Source organism: Amaranthus tricolor, chromosome 10, assembly GCF_026212465.1.
Source record: "Amaranthus tricolor cultivar Red isolate AtriRed21 chromosome 10, ASM2621246v1, whole genome shotgun sequence".
NCBI lineage: Eukaryota > Viridiplantae > Streptophyta > Magnoliopsida > Caryophyllales > Amaranthaceae > Amaranthus > Amaranthus tricolor.
Window position 1 is genome coordinate 20,225,301 of NC_080056.1, and position 24,753 is coordinate 20,250,053.

Consider the following 24,753-nt stretch of genomic DNA (forward strand, 5'->3'; position numbering starts at 1 on the left):
TCCTTCGGTATCTCACAAGACATCCTTCTCAAGGCATTCTCCTTGCCTCGGATTCCACAACTAGCCTTACAGCATTTTGTGATAGTGATTGGGGCGGTTGTCCATTTACTAGAAGATCCACCATTGGCTATTACATCCTTTTGGGAAAGTCCCCTATCTCTTGGAAATCCAAAAAGCAATCTGTTGTAGTTCGTTCCTTGGCAAAGGCTGAATACAGGTCCCTTGCATTAACCATGTTTGATGTGTTGTGGGTTCAACAGCTGCTCAGGGACTTGGGATTGAAAACTCTTTCCCCTACTTCTATCAAATGTGACAACAAAGCTGCATTATCCATCCTCGCCAATCCCGTTCGTCATGAACGGATCAAGCATTTGGACATGAATTGTCAATTCATCCGTGAAAAAAGCCACTGGAGCATCGCCAAACAACTGCCGGTTCTACAGCATCGCCAACTGCTTGTCAAGCTAGGAGTTCTTCCTTATGCTCCACTCCCAGCTTGAGGGGAAGTACTGAAGAAATACACCATCAATAATATTATTTTTGCTTTGTGGTCCTACCTTTTTGCACTTACCTGATTACTCATGGTTACATGGTTTTCCCATGTTTGTAAGTACTTTTTTTCTATTCTTTCTTTTGCAATCAAAGTGAGACATGCGTTGTCCTCTGAGTGGTATGGGTATGCCCTTCCACTATTTTTGTAGCTTTCTCGTCCTTCAAGGAATGAAGTAAACAGTACAAAAAGATTCTGCCCTCACTTTTCTTACGTTTCTCATCACATAGGACATAAAATATTATTATATAACATACACATATAATAATCGTAAAGAAATTTTAACGTAAAATTACGGGGTATTACAATCCTTCTTACCTAACAACACCAGAGGAGAAGCATATGGGTTGTTGCTTTCTTGGATTACCCCCCTTTCCAACAATTCTTGAATAAGATTTTCAATGATATCTCTTTGTCTAAGAGGATATCTATATGGTCTGATGTTTACTGGTCTAGCATTAGGCTCAAGAGGAATCCTGTGGTCAAATAGTCCTCTAGGTGGAGGTAGTGTAGTGGGTTCAATAAAGATATGCTTAAATTGTGTCTTAAGTTGACTAAGCTCTAAAGATTTAGATTCTTTAGAAAGTTCTTTAGAATCATGCAGTAGTAGAGATGGAGATTCATACTCATAGTCTGTAGTAGCTACAACCTGCATTAGGTTAAATTTGAATAGCGTCACAGGATAGTTTATTAGAGAATTCTTCTACCACTTGCAACATAGAATTGTTAGAGATGCCTTTTAGATAAACGTGTTGTCCTTGCATGTTAAATTTCATGATCAAATTCTAAAAGTCCTAAAAGACTTCACATAATTGTTTAAGCCATTCAATGCCTAAGACCATATCACAGATACCAATTTGAATAAGTAACACATCATTAACAAACAATATACCAAGCAAAGTTTCTACACATGTATTGGCAAGAAATTTTATTGCCATCAGCAACTGTTACATGCTGGAGAGAAATTGGTTCTAAGTTACAATCTAGGTTCTTAGCATAATCAAGATCCAAGAAGTTGTATGTATGACCTGTGTCAATCAAGATGTGTAAGGGTTTCTTGTGTACCATTCTCATAACCCTCATAGTCTGGTAGGTGTGAGTGCTAGTGAGGGCCTGTGTAGATAAACATGCTACAATATTCTCATCAATTAGAGGATATTCTTCATGAATATAACTCTATGAATCAATTTCATCATCTACTACTTCCACAATGAACAATTGGGGCTCCTTAAAATCATATTTATGCCCTTTTTCGAAGTGCTTGTCATAAAAATAACATAGTCCTTTTTCTATTTTCTCTGCTCTTACCCTGGTAGGAATGTACCTAAAGTTCGTATTTTGGTTTGATGAAAATTTTTGGGGAAATCTAGTGTCAATAGGAGTTGGTAACAAGGGAGGCTTGGTTTGTAATTAGTTTTAAATGAGGAGTTTTTTTTAAAGATTTGGGTTTCAAACTTTGTAGAGTCTCTTGTTGCAACCTAGCATAGGTTATAGCCTGGGGTATAGTCTGGGCTTAAATGCTTTAACGTAAGACTTGACACTATCCCTAACTCCACTAATAAAGCTATCTAGGATAAATATAACAAGTCGTAACTATGTATATCCAATAATGCCCTGCTATATTCAAAGGAATCAATCTATTCCTCCAAGCTGCCTGTTTGTGTAAGTTTATTAAAGTTCTCAACAATTTTTTCTAAAGAATCATCCAAGAATCTAGCTCTTACTGCTATGGTTAATTGCACCCATCCCTCTATAGGTTTAAAGAGCCAAATAGCTAGCTACCCACACAACAACTTTATCTACCATATACAAAGAAGCAAAATAAAGCATCTGATTTTCAGGTATTTTGCATAAATCAAAGTATTTGCAACACTTACGAATCCATTCATTGGGAGTAGACCCATCGAACATTGAAAAATCTAGTTAAGAGTAAAAGAAAGAGGTTGTGTACCTTCTTTATGTCCATGTCTTACCAAGAACAAGAGTTTTGTCACTAACCTTTGATAACAGAAATTCAAACTTAATATTAATTAATATCATCCTTTAGAGCCTCCATTTGTGATTGAATTTCACAATCTTGTCCTCCATGGCTAGGATATGCTTTACCTGTAAAGGAGGCGCCAGTTGTCCAACCACCAAGAAGCATCAAGAAGTCAATATATTTTGCGTTGCCACAAGACACGTGGCTCTGATATCAATGATAGCTGCTGCACAATGGCCTAACTACTCAGGGGTAAGATCTTGGGTTTCCAAGATCAGATATGGCATTAGCCAAGAACAACAAAAGAGAGGAGAAGAGTTAAGAAATAGAAAAGCAGAGAAGAGAGGAGATTATTATTAATTTCTGAATGAATGCCAACCGTGGCTACAAATGAGTATATATAACAATAGCTAACTGAATTTGCCTCCAAAACTACTCATTACCTAACTAACAACTATAGATAACAAACTTTTAAAAAACTTAAAACTTATTTAAACATAGAAAAAGACTTCTTTTACCCTTTTAACAACAACAATATCATGCTAGAAATACATTACTCCTTTATGTACAGGAGAAATGTCAGAGGGAAGATAAGATGCAAAAAAAGAAGAAAAAGAAAAAGACATTAGGTATGCAGATCTCAAGAAGCAAATGTGGATGGATCAAATGCGTATGAAGAAGTTGAAGGTAGAAAGACATGGTGCAGAGAATAAGGAAAGTAAGAGGGGAATAGTGGTGGTGGTGGTGTTGATGTCCCGGAAAGCCTCTCCGATGTTTAAGTTAGACCGGGACAGGTAAACGTAAGAGGTAGGTATGAATAGGAAAGTAAAATTGTGTAACCTGATTCTAATAGAAGGAAGATATATTTATAAGGATTTTGATACTAAAGTTATAACTACTAGTTAGTTACTTTAACGATGCTGCCTCATGGAGAACATGACCTCGGAAGTGACATGGTGGGGGGCAACAATTATCAGGGATCATGCACAGATACGCTATGAAATGTTTTCAGGTTGATGAAAGTGTGGAGTTGCTGTATGATGATGGATTGAGGTGAACATGTGACTTTGACCTTAACTGCAATGTTGACTTAGCTATTGATATTGACTCTTATTATGGACCTTTAACCCATTGACCGAGGGTGTTTTTTGGTATTTTAGGTATATGGGATACCTGATCCCCAACATTGACCCCACGCATAGAGAGGAAGAGAGGACAACCAAGCTTAAGAAGGAACGATCTTGGTCTATATGCGAAATGGAATGATCAATTTTCTTCGAAGGAATGCCTTGAATCTTAGAGTTGTTTTGATCCTTTTAAGATGAACCTGGCTCTTGAGATGTCTCGGACTTTAATTAATACTTGGTTTTATATTGACTTTGAATAGTAGAGCTGAAAAGGGGATTCGACTTATAGAAGCTCGGACAAGGATCAAGACTTGACTAGATTTTGGCCCCAATCCCATGTTGAGCTAATAAGGGGTCTGACTTATAGAAGCTCAGACAAAGATAAAGACTTGGCTTGATTTTTTCCCAACGCCATGTTGGGCCAATAAGGGGGTCCGACTTATAGAAGCTCGGACAAGAATCAAGACTTCGCTTAATTTTGGACCCAACTCCATGTTGGGCCAATAAGGGGATCCGACTTATAGAAGCTCAGATAAGGATCAAGACTTGGCTTGATTTTGGCCCCAACTCCACGTTGGGCCAATAAGGGTTCGACTTATAGAAGCTTGGACAAAGATTAAGACTTGGCTTGATTTTGTCCCAATGCCATGTTGGGCCAATAAGGGGGTCCGACTTATATAAGCTCGGACAAAGATCAAGACTTGGCTTGATTTTGTCCCAACGCCATGTTGGGCCAATAAGGGGGTCCGATTTATAGAAGCTCGGACAAGGATTAAGACTTGGCTTAATTTTGGCCCCAACTTTATGTTGGGTCAATAACGAGTTTGAGTTATTCTAACACCCTTGAATTTCCGAACCCTTATACGTAACCAAAACCGCAAAGGACGGGAGGAAGTTTGGGTGTAACAAATAAAATAAATAAAAATCTTATAAATGTGATTAGAAATTTCGGCAGCAATTCCACTAAAATTGAGGGCCTGAAAGAATATAAAACACAATAAAATAACTAAACTCATCCAAGGCATCATCGCTTTTAAAATCTCGTACCACGACAAAATGATTCATCATTAGCTCCTCAAATCTTCATGTCAAACATGGATCGTGGTTCCAGTGTTTACGCTTGAGTTTTAAAAAAAATAATGAAATACTTTAAACAATACAAACCCATAACCTACGCCGCAGAAAATTTAAATAATATAAAGGAGGACACAAGGCCTCATATCAAAAACATATACAGACAAAGTTTGCAACATACATAAGAACTATAACATCAAAAGACGTTTGCATAACACGAGTTATGCTTCGCACTGCACACTCCCCCAAAGTAATGCAAAAGATGCTCCATATACCTGGTACGCCAGTTTATGATCCTCCACTACTCAACATCAGACCAAAGCCTAATATGTCATAGCAGAACAATCACTGAATGTCGTAAAACAATCAAATATAAACACAAACACGTACACGTCACTAACTGACATAAAATATAATAAGGCCAACGTACTAGATATCATTATGTCATACCACGATAAAAATATGATTTCATAAGACACAAGAACAACTAGTGACCATTTATCATTTATTATTTCTTCCTTCCCAACCTGAACAATGCGTTCCTAGGTGGAATGTAAGTCTTAACACTCCTTTTTTAAAAAACATAAACTCTGATAAACACAGGTAATGTCAACTCATATAAGGGCACCAACAAGCTACTTAACTCTTGATCTTAAAAAGCTTGTCTACCTTAAATAAAGTATAATCATAATATATCCTTGGGATTCTTAACTCCCATAAGGTATCTTAAAATAGGTGTAATCTTTTTATGAAGGAAAGCACTTGGGGTTCGTAAGACCGACAGGGAACTTCTCACTATAAATCTTGTACCAATGAATAAACTCTCTATCAATAAGAACCATGGGTTTTGCAGGACCCACCAATAACTCAAACATACTCTTGCTATCAATGAGAACCATGAGGTTTTGTAAGTCCCACTGATAACTCAAATATACTCTTGCTATCAATTAGAACCATGGGGTTTGCAAGACCCATCGATAACTCAAATATACTCTTGCTATCAATGAGAACCACTGGGTTTGAAAGATGCAACGATAACTCCAACATACTTTTGCTTCCAATGAGAACTATAGGGTTTGCAAGACCCACCGGTAACTCAAACATAAACTCAAACTCATATATAAAGGGATCATTCCAACTCCAAGTAAACATAATGAATCTGTTAATAAGGGAATTGTGCTTAACATCTAATAATACCTTAGTTCTTTGCGTCTACACCATTTTAAGTCCAAGAGATACGCAATCAATAGCAATTATGTTTAAGGCTTATTCTAGTACATCATATTTATAATACAATGCTTAAAGTCGTAAATATTGATATTACTTTGAAACATAAGCATATAAGAGTTTGTTATCGTGTGTGCGTACCTGTAATTGCAACTACAATACAAAAAGTTATCACAACCACCAAATATGAGGTTCTTAAGGTTCTCTTATGAATTGAGCACCTATGCACGTTCAAAGTATGACTAATAAGTCTACTTAGCCTCATATAAGAGTCACTTACTCTAAATGAAATTACCCTATTACCAGTAAAGCGATTTCTAGTTCATGCTATCAAGAAAATTAGCCACATGCAATAATTTCAATTCTAATCTTGCTTATCACTATACCATGAATTCCAATCTAAGCACAACACACGTTTTCCACCAAATATTTGCAACAAAGTATGTTTTAGCAAGACTTAAGTATATACTTTTACGTTATCATATTACTATGAATTAGTAGACTTAAGATAAAATAAAGTAATGTATTACATATAATAGACCAAAGTAGTAAGCTAGTAATTACATGATCCATTTCACCACATTTTTCAAGGTTCATAGAGACTATAAGAAATTACTTATATCGCTCACAACATCAAGTATCCCTTCTTTTTTTTTGTACCAAGGCTATGCAACTTACAAAGATGATTAGTTTAAGTAAAAATGAAAATTAATTTAATTCCAAAGTACAACGAAAACAATGCCAATTCATAACAACAATCGCCAAAGCCCATTAACAACTTATCAATCAATTAAATTTAATTAACAACAACTATTAATTACCACCTCTTGATGGTATTAACAATATAAACCACCATTAACCAAAATAATAATGACAAGTAACAATCACTTTTTGTGACCAAGAATCCTAACCGTTACTAATAGCTAATTTTACCACTATTCATTAATAATGTCACATACACAAAGCTTCTACAAGATTTTTCAATTAATAAAATACATCCAAACCACAAAAGTAGTATATACTACTTTTAAATTCATCCTAATATAAAACCTAACTTAATCATGTTCAAATCACACTTTTTAACACTTACCCACTATAAATTCTATTAAGATATAACTTAATTAAAGTTATGATTCATGAATTTACCCCAAACTTTATGATTAAAGCAATAAACTAACAAGAAAGAGATGCTAAAAAAAATGGGGGAAGAAAAGAGGAGGTGGTGGCATGTGTGGTTGGCCCACCGGAGGCGGTGGCCGTGCGGCTGCTGCTGGCAGCTAGTTTATGGTGTTGAAGAAGAGAGGTGAAGAAGAGATAGGGAAGGAAGTATGAGGAAGATTAAGGGTTTGGGTTCTTTTATTTCTTTCTTTTTTTCTTTCTTTCTTTCTTCCTATATTTCTAATTTTCCTAATTCAAAGTTCTAACCCATATATATAATTACATATTTACTTATAAGCCCAAATTCAGACATATTTCAATATGCTAGCATAATTTTGAATTACAAGTATAAGTTTAATTTGAACATCTTTATTTGAGTAATTATAAATATACTCTTAATATAAATATGTAGACATTCATATACAATTATAAATAATCGATATAATTGAATTCAAAATAATTATCAAAATAAAAATAACTCCCTAAAAAAATTTTACCACCACTAGATACTGACGATGTAATTAAATGGCAGGTTGTTACAGGCTACCCCCTAAAAAAAGTGTCGTCCCCGAAACTAGAGCAAGAAAGACCCGAAAACATGAAAATTCTCCCTGCAGTCATCCCAAAAATGCTTCCTTCGGCGCACAAGAGATAACAAATTCCTATTAAAGATAACTTTGATTGTAATTAGAACAAACATATATGACTTTATTATCATTGTTTCTCATAACTTTACTTTAAATGGAACAACTAGTCACATAAAATCATAATCAAGCTTGAATAAACATATAATATAGCTCAAATTTTCAACGGCAAGCATGCAGTAATTGCAATAACACACATTTTATAGGAAGAAACAAAAAATAAAGCACGTGAAAACGTGCGAAATTTTATCGTATTCCACCCCCTTAAAAACAAAGTTACGTCCCTGTAACTCCATAAACCAATATACCTCACCCTATTTTATACAATGAAGAAAAAACTTGCGTTAACCTTCTTATAGATATTTCTTCAAGAAACCTCTAAGAACTTTCTTAGCTAGCATTCTTCCTACAACTAATAAATAAGCAATTATTATCATTTTAACTAGCTATATCTATAATCTTACATATGTTTAAACTCAAGAAAATGTATCAAACTAAATTGATATTTATGACAAAACTTATTTTACAACCTCACAAAAGATTACATCATCAAACGCGTGGATCAACTTATTGTAAATAAAAAGAGATTTTTATCTATAATTCCATATTTTCATTCGATAATATTGTTTAGGAAGTGTAAGCCACCATGACCTAACCTCTTTGTCCCATGAAAAGGATTTAACGTACAATATTTCATAATATAAATTAGCATTTGCTAATAAATGAAAGTTAAGTACAAAATTGAGGTTACTTAATATGAAATTTTGCTATCGTTCTAAAATAAAGAATCAATAAAATAAAGTCCATAATTGAAATACACTTTCAAGTTTTTATTCTTCGCAAGTTTCTAGTTTAAATACCAACTAATGGTGCTTAATTATATAAGTACCCCTAGAAAGAAAAACCAGTGTTGACTCACACTAACACGCATCATAAATGCTCAACGATAAACTCCTTTATGCATTAGAATATCAAACTCTAATTACGACTTTTTAAGGATAATTTAGAATCAAGAAGGTAAACGTCAAAGGTCTCCTCAACTATTCTTCGACTAAATTTGTTGGAAGTATAAAACTTGTATCAAGCTACATATGAGTAAAGTAATAAATTATATATGTACGTAGTAAGGATTCCAATAGGATAGTAATAGCAGTCATGATCAAATAGTATTTTAATATATATATATATATATATATATATATATATATATATATATATATATATATATATATATATATATATATATTATATATATATATATATATATATATATATATATATATATATATATATATATATATATATATATATATATATATATATATATATATATATATATATATTACATTAAAGTCTCACTGCAGGCATAAGACATTGACTTAGAACTAACGAATATATTACATGATCCAATTAACTTGAACATGCATCCCGAAATCATTAAATTCATTCGTTGTAGAAATTTGAAAACATTTATCAATAAGTACAATCATGTCACACTAAAACTTAACATCAATGTTGCTATGGCCAATTATTAGCAAGCTGAAAATCACAATCACAATTAATACAAGACTTGCTTTAATTTGACAACACTTAAACTCCAATGCCATCTCAGAATAATTATAACTTCAAAGGAAGATATTGAATCGGTACCAATTTGAACAATACTCCTGATGCGATAACTTAGTCCAACCAATATAACATTACCTTAACGGCGCGTTTGGTAGGTGGTAATAAACGGTTGTAATGAGAATGGAAAACTAGTGTAATTTTACTCGAAAAATCTCTTGCCTACCTTGATAGCCATGGTTGTCCAAATCCAATCATCTCATTTTATTCATAAAATTCATTCCAATGCATTACCATTAGGAGTGGTGGTATTAGGTGGTAATGGAAATTTATAAACAAAAAAACTTTTTTGTTATCAAAGTTTCATAACTATGGGAATGGTATTGAAATTTTGATGAAATTTTACGCTATAAATCATTCCCATTATCACTATTTAGTACCATTAACCAAACGGGCCGTAAAATAATTATAGACATTGAAAATAATCTCTTGACTTCAACTTATTAGGCTAAAATATACATACTCTTGTAAATCATGACCCGAAATCAGGGGTTAAAGTCTCAAACTATGAACTTTTACCGTACTCTCAACCTTCTTCTCAATACTTAAATTTCGACAAGCTTCTTTAGCTATAACCGTATTATTATTATGAACTGATGATTAAAAATTTATTTACAAGGTATCGCATAAAAGACCCCTTTTTATCATATAATTGACTTTCATTTACAATCATATCGAATTCTTATTACACTTTAGCTCTTTATTTATTGTTTTTTAAACTACTTGTACTCGTACTTGCATGCTCATAAATTATATTTAAATGAATTTTGATCACCACTTTATATACTATGATTAACCAATGCCTTGGCCTAATGAGAATGTACAAACAAATAACCAAGAAATGAAAATTATATATATATTATAAATATCAAAACTCATAAAATTTTATGGAAACCCACATGAACAAATATCGAGAAACATAAGACCAAAGCTTATAATATCCTTATAATAAAGTGGAAATTCTAGATGCAACCAATTTCTCTGAAATTTTATTATTCATGCATCATATCTCAATAATTAATACCTATCATACAAATGATGAATTACACTAATACTCGATACTTGTCATTAATGTTCAATAATACATAATTCAAATCTACCAATTTGTTAAATCATATAACCATTTAAATCGAAGTCATAAGTATCGATTATAATAATAACAAACATGATCACTAATCTTATAACATACCAATCAAATCATCTAGGTATCTATACACGTGCAATGATAACAAAACTTATAGCACAGATGATGCTCCTATCCCAAGTCTACCCCAAATCTCATGAATAACTTTAACTTCCAAAATTATTTTGAAATGAATTTAAAAACACAAGGCGTCAAAATAGGAACCACTGGCTCTGGTAACCACCTATAACACCCTTGAATTTCCGATCCCTTATACTGAACCAAAACCGCGAAGGATGGGAGGAATTTTGGGTGTTACATTAGAATTAAGTAAATAAAATAATTAAAAACCTTATAATGTGAGTAGAAATTTCAGCAACTTTCCACTAAAATCAAGAGCATGATGCAATATAAAGCACGATAAAATATCTAAACTCGTCCAAGGCATCATCACATTAAAATCTCGTACCACGACGAAATGATTCATCTTCGTCTCATTAAATCTTCATCAGAAGCATGGATCGTGGTTCTAGTGTCGACGATTGAGTTTTAAAAATACTTAAATAATACAAACCCAAAACCTACGCAGCGGAAAATTTAAATAATACAAATGAGGACACAAGGCCTTATATCAAAAACATATACAGACAAAGTTCGCAAAAGACATAAGAACTACAAGATGAAAAGACGTTTGCATAACACGAGTTATGCTTCGTACTCCACATTCCCCCAAAGCAATGAAAAAGATGCTCCAGATACCTTGTACGCCATTCTATGATCCTCCTGCTGCTCAACATCAGACCAATTGCATAATCTATCATAGCAGAACAATCATAGAAAGTTGTAGAACAATCAAACATAAACACAAACACGTACACGTAAGTAATTAACATCAAATATAATAAGGCCAACATACTAGATATCATTATGTTATACCACGATATAAATATAATTTCATAAGACACAAGCACAATTATTGACCATTTATCATCGATTTATACTTATTAATCTCATTTCTTCCTTCCCAACCGGAGCAATGCATTCCTGGGTGGAATAAAAGTCTTAACACTCCTCTTTTCAAAAACATAAACTTTAATAAACACGCGTAGTGTCAACTCATATAAGGACACCAACATGCTACTTAACGCTTGACCTTAAAAAGCTTGTCTACTTTAAAGTAAGTATAATCATAATATATCCTTGGGATTCTTAACTTCCATAAGGTATCTTAACATAGGCGTAATCTTTTTATGATGGAAAACAATTGGGGTTCGCAAGTGGAACAAGTTTGTAGCGGAAGATTGATTATGATTAACTTGTTCACTCGCACAACAAATCAGACAATCAAGAATAGACGTTTTCTTGATCAGATTGTCTGTTTGGGTTTGATTTCTAAGTAATCTTGAATGACTACTTATCCTGGAAGAAGACACTGATTCCTCTAAGGAATGCAAGGCCTTAATCCTCACAATTCTCTCCCGGATTGAATACACTCAACCTTTGCAAGACAGAAATAACAAAACAGAAACAATACTTGTTTTCTAAATGCTCAATTAACTTTGATGAAAGTTCATGATTGATTAAAAACTGAAAAACTCCCTTTACAAAGTGGAGGAGAGCCTTATTTATATAATTGGCTTCTATTTCTAATGGCTATACAATCAAGAAAAGGCGCGTAAAATCCTAACGGCTATAATAGAAAACAGAAGCTTTAAAATAGAACACGCTAGTTCTTCTGTCAGGATTTGGGAACACCAAGCTATTCCTTATTATTTGGGAACACCAAGCTGTTTCTTATTCTTCCTCTTCTAGATACAGAACTAATATAGAACTATGCATGCTGAAGACCTGGTGGCTGTTCCCATAATTGTTCCAACAAGTCCCACAGGGCACTTCTCACTATAAATCCTGTACATGTAAGCTACATTTTATCATTATTTTTACCCCTATAAGTGGCTCGTTTAGCGTGAGGACTTTATATGTTATTGCATTGTTTTATTGGATTTTATGTTTGTTTTGTTACTTTGGTGTTTTATTTCATTTCAAGATTTAACCATAAAAACCGAGCACAAACTAGCTCTTTTTGTGGCATACATTGCTCACCTAAATGCCGAGGGCTCAAAGAAGTGAAACATCATGAGCCAAGCCACAATAACAAGCCAAAAGAAGCCAAAGTAGACCCATTCGACTAAAATTATCTCGAGGCAAGGTAGCTCGTGCAGTCCAGAAGCATGAACCTAAATTCCTGAAGGTCGCTTGATCGACCGAGCGAGGTGGCTCTGGTCGAGCAAGTTGTATTCAAACTTCCAGTAGCTTCTGATCATTAGCAGAATGCATTTCAGGGTACAGGATATCCGCTCGAACAGGTCGAGCGAGATGGTTCAGGTCGAGCAAAGCTTATTTTCACATTTTGTCCAAATTTTGAAGTTTCTGATATTGTACCTAATGGTGGCTCGACTGGTCGAGCGGACTCCGCTCGGGTCGAGCAAGGAGGGCTGAAGCAGCTTTTGTGATGTTTTTAAATATCAATCGAGGTCCAATGATATTCATTGCTTCTAATTGTTGCTGCCAGGACTGCTTAGCCGCCCTACTCTATCAATTAGGGGTAGCATCTCCCTCCTACTACCTAGGGGTGGTGGAGCAATCATGAGACCACCACCCCCACTTGTTTTGAAGGCCATAAATAGAGAAGAGGAAGATTGGAACAAGTTTCCAGCGGAAGATTGATTATGACTAACTTGTTCGATCGCTAAAAAAAAACAGACAATCAAGAACGAAGAATTTCTCGATCAAATTGACCGATTTTAGATGAATTCTAAGCAATCTTTAATGATTACTTATCCTGGAAGAAGACACTGATTCCCCTAAGGAATGCAAGGCCTTAATCCTCACAATTCTCTCAATGATCAACGTGATCTTGGAGAAGTATGAATCTGTGAAGGCTTGATATACTCAATCCTCTAAATCAGAATATGGCAAAACAGAGACAAACACCTTGTTATCTGAATGATTACTAAGAACGTAGATGAATTAAAACTGAATAATATATTTTACAATGTGAAGGAGAGCCTTATTTATAGAATTGGCTTCCATCCTCTAACGGCTTACAATCAAGAAAAAGGGCGCCTAACTTCTAACGGTCATATTAGACGTCTAAAAACGGAGTGTGCTAAGAGTTTGGGAACATCCAGCTGTTCCCTACCCTTCTTCTTTTAGGTACAGAATTATGTGAGCTTTCCTCGAGGATGGACCATGTATATTCATAGTATTGAGTAACCGTTCCTCAACTCTTTGTATATCAGCTTTGTTAATTCTAGTTGGTCCTGGATTAGTACGCTGTTCCTCTATACTGTTCTCAGTATCAACCTTGTTTTGGTCGTATGCAGAAGGTGTACTTGTTGCATTCCCTACTTCTTCAGCTCGAATTGTCCCCAATTCAGATTCAGCATAGTATGGGCGCAGATCCCCAATGTTGAATATGGGGGAGACTCCATATCGATCAGGAAGGTCTACTTTGAAAGCATTATCTCCATATCTTTCAGTAATTTGGAATGGTCCATCAGCTCTTGGCATCAATTTGTTCTTTCTTTGCCTTGGAAACCGTTCCTTCCTCAAATAAATCCATACCCAGTCCCCAACCTGGAACTTTCATGTAGTTGAAGTCTGCGTATTCACTTTCTGCTGATATTTGGCAGTAGCTTGCTCAATGTTTCTTTGTGTCTGCCTATGAATGCGCATCATGTTTTCAGCATGCTGCTTAGCATCCCCATGTGGTCTGCAATGTAAAGGAAGATCAATTAGTGAAATAGGTAATATAGGATTCATTCCATAAACATACTCAAAAGGTGAGATTTTAGTAGCCCAGCTTGGACTCCTGTTATAGGCGAATTCTGCATGACATAGCTTAAGGTCCCAATCTCTTAAATTCTTCTTTACCAAGGTTCTAAGGATTGACCCTAAAGTTTTGTTGGTCACCTCTGTTTGCCCATTAGTTTGTGGGTGATGAGAGGTACTATACAACAGCTTTGTGTCAAGCAATCTCCACAAGGTGCCCCAAAAAGAGCTTAAAAATTTGCTGTCCCTGTCTGAAACTATGGTCCTAGGGACCCCATGCAACCGTACAATTTCTGTAAAGTACAGTTTGGCTATTTGGTTAGCATCATCCACCTTATTACATGCAATGAAATGGGCCATTTTGGAGAACCTATCTACCACAACCATGACTGCATCCCTGCCCCTCCGTGTCCTAGGTAGGGCAACTATAAAGTCCATACTAACATGTTCCCATGGTCTTTGTGCAATAGGTAGGGGTTTGTACTCTCCTTTGTGGAATGTTATTTTTGCCTTGATGCAAGGTTCATACCTCATAATGATCTTTCCCACTATGTCCAATATTTTTGGCCAATAAAAGTGCTTAGCTAACATATCCAAAGTTTTCTGTATGCCCACATGTCCTGCTAAGCTTCCTTCATGCACTTCCCTTACTAAAGCTGCTCTCAAGGAAGTTCGAGGGATACATAGCTTGTTCCCCTTGAAAAGAAACCCCTATTGAATGTTAAACAGGCCCTGTGGTTGTTTGCTGCACTGTTAGTAAATGGTACTGAAGTCTGGGTCAGTTTGGTACTGTTCCTTAATCATTTCAAAACCTAAAACATTGGCATCCAAAATAGCTAATCGATGTGCTCTCCTACTTAAAGCATCTGTCACAATGTTAGTTTTTCCAGTCTTATACTTAGCCAAAAAGTTAAAGCTTTGCATAAACTCAACCCATCTAGCATGTTTGGCACTAAGTCTGCTTTGCCCACTAATGTGTTTAAGGGACTCATGGTCTGAATGCAAAATAAAGGGCTGCCCCTTAAGATAATGGGACTAATACTCTAATGCTCTCACCATGGCATAAAACTCTTTATCATAGGCTGAGTAGTTACTTCTGCTCTTGTTTAGCTTTTCATTGAAATAAGCCACATGCTTACCTTCTTGAACTAAGACAGCTCCTATGCCTGTATTGCTGGCATCACATTCTACCTCGAATGGTTTACTAAAATTAGGTAATCTCAAAATAAGGGGGTTACACATGGCCCTTTTGATTTCTTCAAAATCTAGCTGTGCTTCTATGGTCCATTTAAAAGTGTTTCCCTTAGTGCAGTCTGTGATTGGTGTCATAATGGTGCTAAAATTTTTTATGAACCTCTTGTAGAAAGAGGCTAGGCCATGAAAAGACCTTACCTGAGTGATTCTAGTGGGTACTGGCCAAGTCTTGATGGTTTCTACCTTTGTGGGGTCTACTTGTACTCCCTGTCTGCCCACTATAAATCCCAAAAAGTAAACCTCAGTTAGCAGGAAGGAACACTTCTCTTGTTTCCCAAACAGTCTCTGTTCCCTAAGGGTTCTAAACAGTTGCGCTAAATGGTTAAGGTGATCCTCTACATTCCTACTATACACCAATATGTCATCTAGGTATACCACTATAAACCTTCCTAAAAATGGTCTTAAGACCTTATTCATTAATCTCATGAAGGTACTAGGGGCTCCAGTTAGCCCAAATTGCATAACCATCCACTCATACAGGCCATATTTGGTTTTGAATGCTGTCTTCCATTCATCACCTTCTCTCATCCTAATTTGATGATACCCACTTCTCATGTCTATCTTACTAAACCATTGAGATCCTGACAATTCATCCAACATGTCATCTATTCGAGGTATAGGGAATCTATATTTGATGGTGATGTTATTCATGCTTCTGCTATCAACACACATTCGCCATGTTCCATCCTTTTTAGGAACAAGTAAGGTGGGTACAGCACATGGACTCATGCTTTCTCTAACATATCCTCTATCCATCAGTTCCTGAATTTGTCTTTGTAGTTCCTTGGTTTCCTTAGGACTAGTTCTATAGGCAGGCTTATTGGGTGATGCTGCTCCTGGTATTAGATCAATTTGATGTTCAATACCCCTTATTGGAGGTAGTCCTATTGGTAGTTCTGCAGGAAAGACATCAGCAAATTGCTCCAACAAGCTAATGATTCTCGGGTCTGACTGACTACCTTCCGGTTTAACCTCTTTACTGAATAAGAGAAAGGCTAGTCCTTCTCTTCTGATCTCCTTAATACTCACCTTTCTGTTTATCAAGGACACACTACCTACAGGTCTCTGTATAATTAAGGTGCATACTGGTTTCTGTGAAGGTAAGTTGGGGTTACTACCTACTGATTGCTTTGGGGGTAAGGTTCTGTATGGTGGCAGGGGCATAAGATCCTTAAGTTTCCCCTCATGCCTCAGGGTGTAAACATTAGTGTAACCATTGTGTAAGGTCCTTTTGTCATGCTGCCAGGGTCTACCTAAGAGCACATGACAGGCAGTCATATCCAACACATCACAAAGCACTCTATCTTTGAATGACCCTATAGCAAGCTGTATCAAGCATCTCTTCTTCACAAACCCACTGGCCTTGCTATCCAGCCATTTCAGCTTATAAGGGTGTGGGTGTGGCTTAGTTTCTAAGTCCAAGGTCTGAACTAAATCCTTGCTGACACAATTGGTTTCACTCCCCCCCATCTATGATTAAGTCACAAACTTTGTTCTTAATTTTACATTTTGTTTGGAAGATGTTCTCTCTTTGATCATTGGGTTTGATCCTTGGTGTAGCATTGAAATTCCTTCTAATTAACAAATTTTGCATATCTGGTTCAGGGTAGACTTCCTCTCTGTCTCCTTCTTCCTCACTGTCCTCAGTTCCCTCAAAAGTCTCCAAGACTCCTTCATCATTAACAAAGTATGTACCATCATGATCTTCCGCAGATGTTGAAGGCCAAACTAATTCCTCTTTCCCATTCCTGCTAACCATCATGGCCCTGGGTCTACCCACTTCTCTAATCTCTGCCCACTCCTGCACAGTGAAGGCTCTAGCATTGGGACACTCGTTTTTAAGGTGACCATGCCCATGACACTTAAAGCAAACAACCCCTTTCAGGTCCCTGGGATTTTTGTCCTTAGTCGTGTTAGTCATTGGTGGAATTCTATCTGGTGCATTGGTCTGAGTCACAGTGGGTGTTGGTGTTGCAACATTTCTTGGGTTGTAATTCCTCATTGGTCTGTTGTAGGTGCTACCTATGTTTGGTTTCTTCTTGGAGTGTTTCTCTAGGGTAAGGGCATTGCTACAAGCTAAGCTGAAGGTAAGGTTTGGGGTCAACTCTAGTTCTCTCCTCAAATCTTCCCTTAGACCACCTATGAAATTCCCAATCTTCATCTCCTCAGTCTCATTGGTGTCACAAACAACAGATAACCGTTCCCATTCTTGGATATACTCAGACACAGTCCTATTTTCTTGTCTTAATGTTCCCCATTGTATGCAAAGCTGCTGTCTATATTTGCGTGGGACATACATCCTCCTTAAGTGTTTCCTCAGTTTTTCCCATGTATTGATTCTTTCTCTATCCTCCCTCCTTCTTTGCTTCTGCACTCCTTCTAACCATGTAGCAGCAAGCTTGGTCAGTTTAATCTTAGCTAGTTTAAATTGTTGTGCAGGTGTGGTTTCCTTAAAGTCAAAATATCTTTCCATATTAGCTTCCCAATCCAGGTACACCTCTGGGTCTGGAGATTGTCCATCAAAACTAGGTAAGTCAATCTTCAAAATTTTATCCTTATTGTTCCTATGGTTTTGTGGGTGCTGTTGAGGTCTATCCCCTTGGTTCCCCATGTTATTGGCTACTGTAACAGCTAATTGTTGGAGTAAATTGGTAAGGGTTTCTATTTTCTCGTCCACATCCATGTTTTCCAAGTTCTTCACAAACAAGACAATGGTAAGGCCACTAATACTCAGAACCTGCAAGAAGATTTCCACAACAATATCTCCAGAGACCAAAACAAAAGCACAATTCAGATAATCACTAGCCACAATCTTTGCAAGAAACTTTCCCAATCAACAAATTTTCACTAACAACAATGAATGCGCAGATACACGACCCTAATTTTACAGAATGATATTCAAGAATCAGATTGTATATACCAAAATTTTCAAAAGAAAATGTTCAGAAATTTGCGAAAAAAAGCTTGTTAAATTCTTATCGGTATCCACAATCAAACAATCAAAATGGAATTATAGGAATCAATTTAAGCGAAAACTCAAAAAAATTCGATTATCGGATAACAATTTTACATGCATGCAATGATAATAAAATCAGATTTCAGAAATCTTTCCTTCAATCAAATGCGTGTGGTGATTAAATCGAATTCTACCATCTTTAACACAGAATTTAATATCAAGGAAGAATTGAATCTATACCTGTGATTACCGATTGAAACAAAATGCGAACAATACCTGATTTTCCGATTTCCTTTTTCAGAAAACGCGAAATTACCAATTACCTGGCTTCCTATGTAACCTAACTTCGTGTCCCTATTCAGAACACGGCTCTGATACCAAGTTGGAACAAGTTTGCAGAGGAAGATTGATTATGACTAACTTGTTCGATCGCTAAAAAAAACAGAAAATCAAGAACGAAGAATTTCTCGATCAAATTGACCGATTTTAGATGAATTCTAAGCAATCTTTAATGATTACTTATCCTGGAAGAAGACGCTGATTCCCCTAAGGAATGCAAGGCCTTAATCCTCACAATTCTCTCAATGATCAACGTGATCTTGGAGAAGTATGAATCTGTGAAGGCTTGATATACTCAATCCTCTCAATCAGAATATGGAAAAACAGAGACAAACACCTTGTTATCTAAATGATTACTAAGAACGTAAATGAATTAAAACTGAATAATATGTTTTACAATGTGAAGGAGAGCCTTATTTATAGAATTGGCTTCCATCCTCTAGTGGATAACAATCAAGAAAAAGGGCGCCTAACTTCTAACGGTCATATTAGACGTCTAAAAACGGAGTGTGCTAAGAGTTTGGGAACATCCAGCTGTTCCCTACCCTTCTTCTTTTAGGTACAGGATTATGTTTGCTTTCCTCGAGGCTGGACCATGTATATTCATAGTATTGAGTAACTGTTCCTCAGCTCTTTGTATATCAGCTTTGTTAATTCTAGTTGGTCCTGGATCAGTACGCTGTTCCTCTATACTGTTCCTAGTATCAACCTTGTGTTTGTCGTATGCAGAAGGTGTACTTGTTGCAAAGATGGAGCTAGGCATCTCTGAATTCACCCTTGATTTTGAGTAACTCTTATGTATTCTTCATAGCTTAGATTTCTTTTCAATTAAGAATTAGTGTTTAGCATAATTTCTCTTTCAATTCAATTAAGCACTTTCATTAACAATTGCAATCTAAATTTCAAGTCTCTTTGTAACATTTTGCAATTTGGATTCTTCAACCATTGGTGTATTATTATTGAAGCTTTTGGAAGGTATTACTTTGAATCATCAACAATCATCTTGTTCATCCTTAGATTGAACTCAAAAGCGTAAATTTTATCCTTTGCTTATATTATTTTTAATACATGTCACTTAGTTATCTTTGATTAATTGCTTTTAGTTTCATATATTTATGCTTGTAGTTCTTCAACTTATATTACATTCATCTTTTAAGAATACTCTAGTTTAATTCATTCATCTATGGTTCTTGACTTGTTTGCAATTTACAATCTCAATATGAGTATGAGTAAGTAGTTTATTTTGGCTTAGGCTAGGCATTATCGCCATGTATTTAGTCTAAATTGCTTTCTTACCTTTAGTTTGGTAGTGTTGTTTATGGTTTAAGATGGATTTTTCTATCATGTTGTAGTGTCGTTGAAATGAGGGCGATAGTCGATTTTCAACGATTTTCAACACCATATCATACGCTTTCGAACATATTAATCGATCGAGAAACTATTGATTTAACCCCCACTCCTTGTGGATTCGACCCATACTTGCGTCGTACTAAGCTACGCCGTGCACTTGCAATATTACTATTGTAGGACGTAAAGTCCTAATCAAGTTTTTGGCGCCATTGTTGGGGCGTGGCGATTTCGTTAATTGTTTTTCTTGATTACTTAATTCATTGTTCTTTATCATTTTGAGTTGTTTTCATTTTTCTCTTCACTTTGCACTTGACCCCGATTTTTGAGTTTAGTGTATGCAAACTAGGTCTCAAGGACAAGCAAACCTTGTACCTATAAATCCTGAAATTAGGAGAAGAAGAAGAAGAAGGAGAAGGAGACAACGAAAAATGGCAGAAGAGCACGTGAATTCCCTTCAGGAGTATGCCATGCGTGATGGAAGTCTAGGAACGAGTATTGTTCAGCCAACCATCACAGCCGCAAACTATGAGATCAAACCAGCTTTCTTTCAACTCATTGCTTCGAATCAATTTTCCGGCACTGAGATGGAGAATCCAAACGACCACTTAGATGAGTTCATGAATAAGTGTGGCACTATGAAAGATCAAGGGATTTTCGATGAACAAATGAAGCTGATTTGTTTCCCCTACTCACTCCGTGGTGAGGCAAGAGATTGGTTAAGATCTAAAGGGCCAAACAAGTATCGTACTTGGGAGGCATTATCCGAAACTTTCCATGCTTGATTCTTTTCACCAACCAAAACTGCTAAATTTCAATGACATCACTTCATTCCGTCAAGAAGATGGAAAGTTTTTAGAAGTTTTGAGTAAGCTTGAGATAAACAGTCCCTTCATAGATACTATCAAAGATATGCCTTCTTATGCCAAGTTTCTAAAGGAGGTATTTATCAAACAAAAGGAAGCTGCCAGAAACAGGCGTAGAAACACTAAGGGGGAATGTAGCGCTATCTAGAGTGCAGAGTGCCGAAGAAAGAAGCAGAATCCGAGAGTTTTACCATTCCAGTCAAATTTGGTGAAGTTTTAGTGAGTAAAGCACTTGCTGATTTGGTAGCCAGTGCGAGTATCATGTCGCTATCTTTATACAAGAGGATCCATGCTGAGATCAAGCCAACAAGTATGTCTTTACAGCTAGCCGATAGATCAGTAAGGTTTCCAGTCGGAGTTGTTGAAGATTTGCCAGTTCAAATAGGGAAGTTCTATGTCCCTTGTGATTTTGTGATCTTGGATATTATTGAAGATCATGTTATACCTTTCATTCTTGGGAGAGATTTTCTGAACACTACACGGGCTGTTTTTGATGTGTTCAACGGCTTGCTCACATTGAATATCTTGGGAGAGAACGTTGAGTTTCATCTTTCCTTAATGATGAAAGGGCCCGCTAATGAATCACTGTGCAGAGCAGAAGTAAAAAGGGTTGAGATTATGCACCCACAGTATGGTGACCTATTGAGGTCAATCTTAGAAGGAGTTAAGGATGGAAAATGTTAAGAGGCTGCAAGTTTGAGGAAACTGTTAGATGAACTAGATTTCTACATGGAACCAGTGAAGGACACAATTTTGTAGACTTCTATGACGGTTAAAGAGGAGATATCCACACCTCTTCAGGTAGATCTTAAACCTATTCCCTCTTTATTAAAATATGCTTATTTAAGATAAAATGAAACTTATCTAGTTATTGTTAATGTTGAACTAAATAATACCTAACTTGACCAATTGATTGCATTGATTAAAAATTTCAAGAGTGTCATAGGGTATTCAATACATGATATCACTGGTATAAGTCCATATATTTGCATGCATAGAATATTTCTTAATGATGATCTTTGGGAAGGTCAAGAAAAGATTGGGCAAACACGTTGGATGACTCTCTTTGGGCCTACAGAACAGCATTCAAAACCCCTATTGGAAGTACACCCTACAAGTTAGTCTTTGGGAAGCCGTGCCATTTACTAGTAGGGCTTGAACATATAGCATTTTGGGCAATCAAAGCCCTTAACTATAATCTACTGCGTGCTGGTGAGAAGAGATTGTTGGACATCAACGAACTTGATGAGATATGTTTTGATGCGTAAGAGAGTTCCAGGCTATACAAGGAAAAGACCAAGCAATGGCATGAAAAAGGTCTTATCAGAAGGAATTTTGAGGTTGGACAATTGGTGTTACTATTCAACTCGCGTTTGAGGTTATTTCTACGAAAAATGAAGTCACGTTGGACGGGTCCATTTAAGATCATAAGGGTATTCCCCTATGGTTCCCTTGAGCTGCCGAATGCGAAAGGGGAAACATTCAAGGTGAATGGTCAACGTGTCAAACACTATTGCCCGTGTGAGCCTTAACGGGGCCAGTGCTAATGCCTCTTGAGCCCCCACATGTTCTGAATGAATAAAGCACAACGGTCAAACTAACAACCTTAAACAAGCGCTTGTTGGGAGGCAACCCAACTTTGGTATGTTTTTGTTTATATTCACTTTTATTTCTTGTTTTTGTTTTCATTTATGTATCATATTTTCTATAGCATGCTTGTACTAAGTTGATGGATGCAGGATTTGATAGTTGAGTTGTTCATAGTGTTCATACAATTGAGAAATCTGCAGAACTAATGCTGCAGGGTCGAGCAGAATGGTATTTTAAATGAGACATTGCACTGCAGGTGGTCTGAATGAGATATCAACTGAAAAACACCCTGCTCGACCAGCCGGGCAAAGTTCGCTCGGGTCGAGCAACCAGCAGGCATCAGACAATTGAACAGGAGAGTTGCTCAACCAGTCGAGTAGCCCTTTTATAGCTCGCTCGACCACTCGAGAAATTTAGCAAATATTTTCTAAAATACTTAGCAGCAGAACAGAATGTGAAAAAATGAGACCTGTACTTCTCTCGACAGGTCGAGCGGGGAGCAAATTCTGACAGAATGCGTGTTTAAAACCAGATCTGCTCGACTAAACCCTCATTTCTCACCATTTTCACTAGAGCAACATCACTTTCTCTCACTATAAAATCAAACCCTAAGTGCTATAATCCGTCAATCCTTCCATTTTCACTCATCAACAACAACATTTAACTCTTCAAATTCATCATTTACATCCACATTGTTCTATTCTCACCAACATCCATCCAATTTAAGGTTTGTGAGATTGAGGTAAAATTTGTTAAATTATTCAAGATTTTAGTTTTAATTTGCTTTCTACTAATTAATCTTTGCTTTTTAGTAGAGATTTTGTGTTATTTGCTTGTTGTGAGTCCTTGTTTTAGGAAATTCATCAACAAAAACAAGCTATGGCACCTAGGAGGCAAAGAAGAAGAGAAATAACTCCATCACCACAACAAGAACTAGTAATTAAACCAGATGTGGACTACCCCAACATTGTTTTCAGGAATGAAGATCAACGAGATAAGTTTCAAAACCTCAAGGAAAGACCTATCATTCCTACTAGGTTTATTTGTGCTAATGTGCGTAGAAACCTAGGGTTGTTTGAGTATGCTATATATTTCTTTAGAGTTATAGGCATGGGTTTTATGTTTAATATGCATAGGGAAACATACCCCGATTCAGTCCTCGAGTTTTTGAGTTCCTTGACCATAACACAAGATGATTATGAGGAAACCCCATTATATTTAAAGATAGATGGAATTGAGCGGCAACTGACTATGACTGATCTTGCAGACTTATTTGGTCTGAACGACACGGAAGGGGGATTTGGCTCAAGTTCATGGCATTCACTATTACGGCCAAATCTGAGTCCAATAAGGCCAACAGTAATTATTTGATTATTTTAGACTCATTTCTCCGCCCTGAATGGGTTTCACCTTTAACTTAGCTAGGCTTCTTGTTAGTTGCATTTTATTCATATTTTATCCCTATTATTTTGCTTTATTGTATTGGGATTTTGCATAACTATGCTTGCTTCATTTGGGATTTTACACTTGGATAGGTATTTTGGTGTTTTTGTGCATTTTAGGTAATATTCAACAAAACTGATCACAAACCAAGTACATTTGGCGTATACAATACTCACTTAACTCCAAAAACTCAAGTAATCAAAGCCTTGATTACCCAAGTCAAGGAAACAAGGCCAAAAGGAGCTCAAGTAGACCTTTCTAAGCCCACTCGGCCAAAACTAGGTCGAGCCAAGCTTGCTCGAACATAAAAAAAACTTGTATTAGAGATAGATTCTGAGAGGACCATCTTGAAGGCCGCTCGACTCGGTCGAGTGATGTTGGCTCGGGTCGAGCGAAAGTACTATTCATTTCTAGTAGCTTTAGAATGTCAACAGAAGCATTTTCAATGGGTCGAGCGAGCGAGCTCGGTCGAGTGGACAGGTTGAGCGGAGCCTTTTTTGGTGACTGCTCTATTTTTAAAGATTTTGACCTGTGTACCTGATGCTCGCTCGACAGGTTGAGTGGAGTGGCTCGGGTGGAGCGATTTGGGAGGTCTGAAATAATTACGCTTTCAA

The 24,753-nt window shown here is 36.4% G+C and overlaps 1 protein-coding gene across 1 annotated transcript; it reads right to left on the reverse strand.

Moving 5' to 3' along the window:
• Positions 1-14,158: 14,158 nt before the first annotated feature.
• On the reverse strand, positions 14,159-19,656 carry LOC130824950 (uncharacterized). The gene is made up of 6 exons (XM_057689972.1): positions 19,439-19,656; positions 18,749-18,794; positions 17,182-18,422; positions 15,484-17,039; positions 15,164-15,339; positions 14,159-15,055 (listed from the first exon to the last, which is right to left on the reverse strand). The coding sequence occupies exons 1-6, from the start codon at positions 19,654-19,656 to the stop codon at positions 14,159-14,161; spliced, it is 4,134 nt and encodes a 1,377-aa protein (XP_057545955.1).
• Between the last annotated feature and the right edge of the window lie 5,097 nt (positions 19,657-24,753).